Here is a 7500-nt window from a genome sequence, read left to right as displayed (position 1 = left end):
GACTCCTCTTGGCTGCGGCTTCGACTTCTCCTCTCTGTGCATAGGGAATCGGACAAGTTACTCATTCGACACAGGTGCCAGTGAATGTTTTGTGAAGCAGGGGTGTCTGATCAACTACAGATGATCCACGTTACGTAGGATTCTGGAATGTGTATGGCTATGTGTGTGTGATTACTGTTTATTTTCATTCTTATAAGTACTATCCTCTTCACTACTATTGGCTTGATTAATATTATCAACATCTCTATCACTATTATGTAACTAATTCACTAAGCTGTGTATCAAGATATATCACTCTTATTAATTTCAAGAATGACATCCACACAAAAGTATAAACATTACTTCTTTCCCATAAACATAATCCCACTTGAACACTTCTTTAAATGACGTAGACTGCCTTAAAACCTCAGACTTACTCCGCCAAGTGGTCAAGGTGCAGATACTGCCGATGGGGCACGTTGAGGCTAGACGAGGTCAGGTACGGAGCGAGGTCACCGTTGTGTGACGTCAGCAGGCCCAGCGGCGCCGACCTTGCCCAGCTGAGGCACGCCATTACCTAAGTGGAGGGAAACGGAGACGCAGAAAGATATTTCGTGAGTTTGTTTGGTCTTTGGGATACGTTCCAACGGGTACTTTTGAGCTGAAGACACTGTCATTAATGTGAGTTTTTTTATTCATGTAATTACCAATCCGAATTCTAACGACAATAAAGAAAGAAAAAACACGTATGCTGTAAACTCAATTACGACTTGCCAACAATGCTTAATAAATAATCTTAAAAACAAAAAAAAAAGTTTGTATAGTATCATAAACTGGAAGGTTAACGGAAGTTGATGATGAAAGTGCATGCTCTGGCTTCCGGTTCTATTAACAGAATCCTGTTGGGGCTTTAGTTTATTAGAAAATGCTAGAGATTGGCGATAGATAAAAAGATACATACATACATATAAATATGTATCTGTGTAAGCATATATATATATATATATATATATATATATATATATATATATATATATATATATATGTATATATATTATATGTATGTATATATATATATATATATATATGTATATATATATATATGTATATATATATATATATATATATTATATATATATATATATATATATATATAATATTATGTGTATATATTATATATATATATATATATATATATATATATATATATATGTGTGTGTGTGTGTGGTGTGTGTGTGTGTGTGTGTGTGTGTGTATACATATATATATATATATATATATATATAATATATATATATATATTATATATATATATATATATATATATATATATATATATATATATATATATATATATATAAAGGTTGATATTCAAGAACATCCCTTTTGAAATTGAGTATTTTATAAATACCCTCAATGATACTAGACAGTATTATGGTTTAGTTACTATCATTACTATTCAGATCCTTTTAATCTATCATCACTAAATGATCCTTAATATTTCCCACTTAGATCTCTATCTAACCAAAAAGAAAAAAAATGTACTCACATGAAATACTATAGTCCAGATGAAACGATAGACCAACATTTTCGAAAATGAAAAATCACTGAGTCAAACACAAAGGCTCTATCAAACGGTATAAATCTTACGCATCACATAATCAAAGCATCACTCCACTTCACAATAACACCGATAATGACCCATTAAAAAAAAGAGTTTGATTTAAAACACAACACCTTTTCTAAGTTCTTGGCCCACAGCACCTTTGTCCTACATAACTATCCACTCGAACACCAAAGTCCTTCCAAAAGCGGGAAATATATTTACGAACACACAGCGTATTCAACACGCAAAATGCAATCAGAAGTTGCTGGAGCGAGTGCGCACGACCCGAGTGAGTGTAGGGCCTTAAGCTGCAGCACACTCGATTACGGTCTGCGAGGAGTACAATGCGCATGCGCAGTTATCTAACGAGGCTGTGGGGTGTTCACGACAACACGGCCTCGATCCACGGTCCAGCTGGTGGGGTTTCACTTGGGTGTTCTCTTCCTCTCTCGCTCTCTCTCTCTCTCGCTCTTTCTCTCTCTCGCTCTTTCTTTCTCTCTCTCTCTCTCTCTCGCTCTTTCTTTCTTTCTCTCTCTCTCTCTCTCTCTCTCTCTCTCTCTCTCTCTCTCTCTCTCTCTCTCTCTCTTTCTCTCTCTCTTTCTCTCCCTCTCTCTCTTTCTCCCTCTCTCTCTCTCTCATCTCTCTCTCTCATCTCGCTCTCTCTCTCTTCTCCCTCTCTCTCATTTCTCTATCTCTTTTTCTCTCATCTCTCTCTCTTTCTCTCTCTTATCTCTCTCTCTCTAATCTCTCTCTCTCTCTCTCTCTCTCTCTCTCTCTCTCTCTCTCTCACACACACACTCTTTCTCTCTATCTTCCTCACTATCTTTCATCCTCTCTCTCTCTCTACTTCACACCCTCTCCCTCTCCTTCTCTTCCTCCTCTTTTCCTCTATCCCTCATCATCACTTCCTATTATGTGATAATACACCAACAACGCTTAAAAACTAAACAGAGCAAAAAAGTGAAAATTCAGGTTTCATGAAGTCCGAAAACGGTACTTTGAACAGTTCTTCACTGATTCTGAACGGCGTTCGTGACGTCTTGGGATTTCTATTTTAGACATAGATCTTACTCTAGCAATTCCTCAATGACGTACGATTACAAGGCTGACTATCTATTTTCATTTAGTGACATTATTAATTTTAATGATGACATTTAGAAATTTTCCCGACTAATTATAAATGTCGGCCAATGACACTTTCTAAATATATACGATTCGCCATTTTTCGAAATCTGATAAAATTAATAGAGCTGTATTTCGCCGTATATTCCCCCCAATAATGTCACCCTTCTTTGTCTGTCCCGAAGGGCTGGTTATGTCGCATTTAGAAGCTCACGATTCGTAAACAAACAGAAATACCAGTTATCCTTGGCTCTGCTTGATCTGTTTGGCTCAAGGCAAAGATTATGGTGAAATCTCTAACGTCACCTCTGCGTATGCGTTAACCCGCTTTGGTTCAATACTTTGCAATAGGAAAGTTTGTTCTACTTCTGCATATTGCAATGAGAAGTCGAAACAAGAGACGGAGAAACTTTGGTATTTTGCGATGAATTTCCTCGTCCAGTGTTATTTTCTTCGTGACATTTTTTTTTTTTTTTTTTTTTTTGCAGTCGTTTATTTATTGAACTGTGTTAAAGAGGGGGAATAAACTCTTCATACACCCATAAATCTCAAAGCTTAACCAAAAATCAAAGATATAAAATGTCCTGAACCACACCGAGAGAGCGCAGGGTTAATAACACTGATACACGTGACGGGATCCTTAAATTGTAACAGGCGGAGGAGGGAGACCGAAGACACCCACAGCTCAGTGTGATTATCCTAAGGTCCCTCACAGGAGAGCAGAGGTTGGAGTCTCGTTTTACGGTCTTTGGCCACTCTGAACTTTCGTTGTTGTGAGTAGTTCATATCTCTGAGTCATGAGAGGACGGTCGACTGATCAGTCACAAGCCCAGATACTCAAGGAGCACAGAATACAGCGTATACAACATCAAAAAGCTTACTCATTACAGTGTATATAGCATACAGTGTATATAGCATTAACATTAGAATACAGTGTATATAGCATTAACAAGCTTACTTATTACACATACACTAACATGGCTACCCCAGTGTCATCACCAGCGTATGATATTATGTATTCTGGTACTTTATTTCATGCGTTGGGACCACGCATCCGAATCACGAGCGTAAGTCAAAAGCTGGCTGGATGTATATGGGCGTGAGCTAGGTATAGGGGCGGTTAGCGAGCCATGACTGAGGTCGGTGCCACGGGCGGCTCTGGCGGAATGAGCTGATGGTCCGGCGAGACAAATTGACGGGCGTGGACGCGGGCGTGAGTGGAAGCGAGGAGACGAAGGCGGCGCCCTTGCATGCCTTTTGAACACCGCCACCAACATATTGCTGATGCCTCCTCCTCCCTTGTGGTGCTTCTGTAACGCACATACAATACACAACAACTATTTCCAGTTCGATAACACTATTACGGTCACAGTCCACACCCAGACACCAACCACGCTCACACACTCTGATATTTCTCTACACAACGTAACCTGTGTAGTATAAAAATATTTGCACTTATTTTTGCACATGTTTTTTCGTTAATTATTTTTTTTTAGAGAACTTCGAATGCGTGCTTATACTATTCACCTTTCAAATCAGAAAGTAATAATCATTTTTCATTTAAACCTTATTTTTAGTGCTACTTATTGTTATTATTGATATGATTAATACTATTACTGATGATAATGATAGTAGTAATGATATCATTATCATTATAATCATTATCATCATTATTATCATTATTACTCTTCTCTTTTCTTATATCTTTCACTGATCATTGCAATCCTTATTCTTTGTTCCTCAAATTAGAAGCAAAACTCCAGACAAGAAATTTATTATCATAATGTCATGAGATCATCCCAACAAGAACATCATATTCAATTATCTATTTCAAAAATCAAACAATGTGACAATGCAACAAGCAACCAGACAATGCAACTCTTAGGCTGCACGATTCTCAACATAAATCAGTTGCAAATGATGTTCACCCTCGCTACTTACATCATGTTTTCCTTGGCAACTGTTTTGACATCAAGCAAGAAGTAGGAAATCCCGTCACTAGATGGCAGTAAAAAAAAGGTGTTTGTCATTCGTGTTCCCTCTATGAAAAATTGTCTTTATTGTGTGTTGTTTTCAAGTCAGTTTATTATTACCGTTGTTGTCGATTTTGTTTACAATATATTTTAATTACAATTTTATTGTTATTGTTATTATTGCTGTAACCAGTGTCATGATTATTGCCGTTATTATTGTTATTATTATTGTTATTATTATCATTATCACCATCATTCATATAATTTTCTATTATTTGTTATTATTACTATCATCATTATCATTACTATTATTATTAATATCATCATCATCCTCACCATCATCGTCATCATCATTAATCATCATAATCATAATTACCATCATCGTCATCACCAACATCATCACCATCATCATCATCACCATCATCATTATTTGTATAATCTTTAATACCATAAATATCAATATCATCATTACTATCAATATCATTATCACTGTTCTCATCTTAACCATCATCACCAAACACCATACACAAAATAGGTTTATTAAAAGGCAAGACAAGTTTCGAAATCATTAATTCACCGAAAATCTCAATGAAATTGCGGAATCTGTTGTCTGGTCTTTCAATAAATCTATTTTGCGTAATTTTTCTTCTGAAATTTTATCGAGCTACGAGAGTCTTTTATCATTCATTATCATTGTTGTTGTTTTCTGTTGTTCTCAACGTCATCGCTATCATCATTTTGTATTGTGAATATGTTGTTATTATCATTATCGGGATTGTTATTGCTATTACAATTATTATTTGTTATTATTATTATTGTTATCATTATGACTAATCATGTATCGTAGTGTCTTTATTATTATTATTATTATTATTATTATCATCATCATTATTATTATCATTATGTGTAGCAATGGTATTGATATAGCATTGTCGTTACAGTTAATACATTGATAATTATCAATACCTCTATTATTATTCTTAGAACCATAGCATCACCATAATAATGATTATAAAAGTAATAAGAATAAGAATAAGAATAATCATTATTATTATCATTATAATCCCCATCACATTATCAGCATCACCATAATTACTTGTTGTCATTATTACTATAATTATTACCATCATTATAATTTTCATGACTATCATCGTTGTTACTATCGAGGTTATGAATGAATATCTTTCACACCAATTTGATCCTTTTACATATGACTTAAGTAAGTAATATTATACACATACTATGTTTGTATATTTATTTCGATTTACAAATAATAAAAAACAAGAAAACACACAATTATACCTAATCTAATATTTTAACCTAACATCAAGTAAACACCAAATATGTTTCTATTGTTTACTAAAAAAGGTATAGTCTTTATATTTTTTGGCTATAAATTATATTACTGAAACGCTGAAACATAGCAGAACATAAGCATACCATATGGGAAATAAAAAACTGCTAGTCTAGAAGCTTCACTAATAGGAAATAATCTATATGCTAAATGCAACAATTCATATAGTACTCTGGTCATGCGTTTTTTTTAGAATGACATGCAAATTCTTGGTCTAATTCTACCTGTCACCTTGATTTTCAAAAAGATCGCTGCACAAATTTTTATTTTTTATTTTTTACAGAAATGAATTTATGTTACAACTTCAATGATAATACGTTGGAAGGAAATGCCCATGGGTTGATAACACGGATTTTTTTTTTTCTTTAGGCCAGAAATGAGAGCCTCTCTGATGAATCTCATGCCCAGAGACAAAAAAGCCTAGCGGTAAATACTGCCCCTATGTAAAAAAAAATGCGGTGGTACCATCGTTTATCACAGATTGATATATGGAAATAATCATGATAAAACTACGTCACGATTCTAACATCACACTATTTTTTCCATTGTTGTACACAGACTCAGTGCAGTACTGGCCATATCCTTCGTTTTTGGGAATTCGGCCAGTAATATAGTTCTTTTAGAAGATTCGGCCAAAAGCCTTGCTGTGGCGGCGGCGGAGGAGGAAGTGTGGACCCTTCGGCATTCGTTGAGTTGGACGGCCCTGGGGACACGTAAGGCCACACGGCATCGGTCGAGGCTTCTTCGGAGGCGGAGTCCGTGACAGAGGAAGGATCTTCTTCGGATGTCCTTGTCGTCGAAGAGGACACGGCCCACACGCGCAAGGTCGTTTCTTCCAAACCTCCGTCGCCATCCAAAGCTCCGAGGTCAAAGGGAGGCCCGTCATGCGATTCCTCTTCGGCGTCATGGGGATCCAGCACTGAAAGCTTCCACTTCATTGTGCCGACGTGCTCTTCAGCGGCCGGTCTATTGGCGGAACCGATCTCGTTCGATATTGTATTCTCTTGAACTGTTGAATTCTTTTTACTCTCCGGGTCTATTGCTTGGAGATTTTGACTTACCTGATTTCTATCTGGACCAGTAGATCCCGAGTCATCCGTTCCCTGTGAGATATAGTCTTCATCCATAAAGGCATAGTCTAAGGGGAACTTTCCAGTGGTCTGATCTTGAACGCCGACTGTCTCTGCCTGAGAAGGACTGGGAGGCCTAGTGACAGACGCTCCCAACAAGTCACTGCCCCAAGGTGCATCTGGTCGAGGTGGCCGCCCTTCTCCTGGGACGAATCTTGGAGGCTGAAGCTGTGTCGGTGGGACGAGGAACTTTATGAGGTTGATTAGATCCACCAAGCTCTCCTCCCCACCTGATTGTCCAGTACTTTCTGTGGCGTTGTTCCCTAACTGGAAGGGCCGATTACCTTTTCGATAATAACCTGGTAGAAGTTGTGGATAGCGATCCTCAGATGTGCC

The 7500-nt window shown here is 36.9% G+C and overlaps 2 protein-coding genes across 2 annotated transcripts in view; both read right to left on the bottom strand.

The window, feature by feature from the left end:
* Positions 1-2004, bottom strand: part of LOC122247420 (uncharacterized) — a 2281-nt gene extending 277 nt beyond the window's left edge. The window contains exons 1-3 of the mRNA XM_043006703.2: positions 1529-2004; positions 417-556; positions 1-34 (exon numbers count right to left, since the gene is read on the bottom strand). The exon at positions 1-34 is cut by the window's left edge and continues 277 nt beyond it. Coding sequence (XP_042862637.1) covers positions 1-34; positions 417-556; positions 1529-1567 — 213 coding nt within the window. The 5' untranslated portion in view covers positions 1568-2004. The remainder of the gene's footprint in view (positions 35-416; positions 557-1528) is intronic.
* A 3917-nt stretch (positions 2005-5921) lies between these two features.
* LOC122247415 (uncharacterized) overlaps positions 5922-7500 on the bottom strand; it is a 21083-nt gene continuing 19504 nt past the window's right edge. The window contains exon 5 of the mRNA XM_086541088.1: positions 5922-7500. This exon is cut by the window's right edge and continues 1089 nt beyond it. Coding sequence (XP_086397214.1) covers positions 6595-7500 — 906 coding nt within the window. The 3' untranslated portion in view covers positions 5922-6594.

The sequence above is a fragment of the Penaeus japonicus genome, unplaced genomic scaffold (genome assembly GCF_977035675.1).
Source record: "Penaeus japonicus unplaced genomic scaffold, GWHDUDI00000001_assembly GWHDUDI00000010, whole genome shotgun sequence".
NCBI lineage: Eukaryota > Metazoa > Arthropoda > Malacostraca > Decapoda > Penaeidae > Penaeus > Penaeus japonicus.
This window is presented reverse-complemented; position numbering and strand designations above follow the sequence as displayed.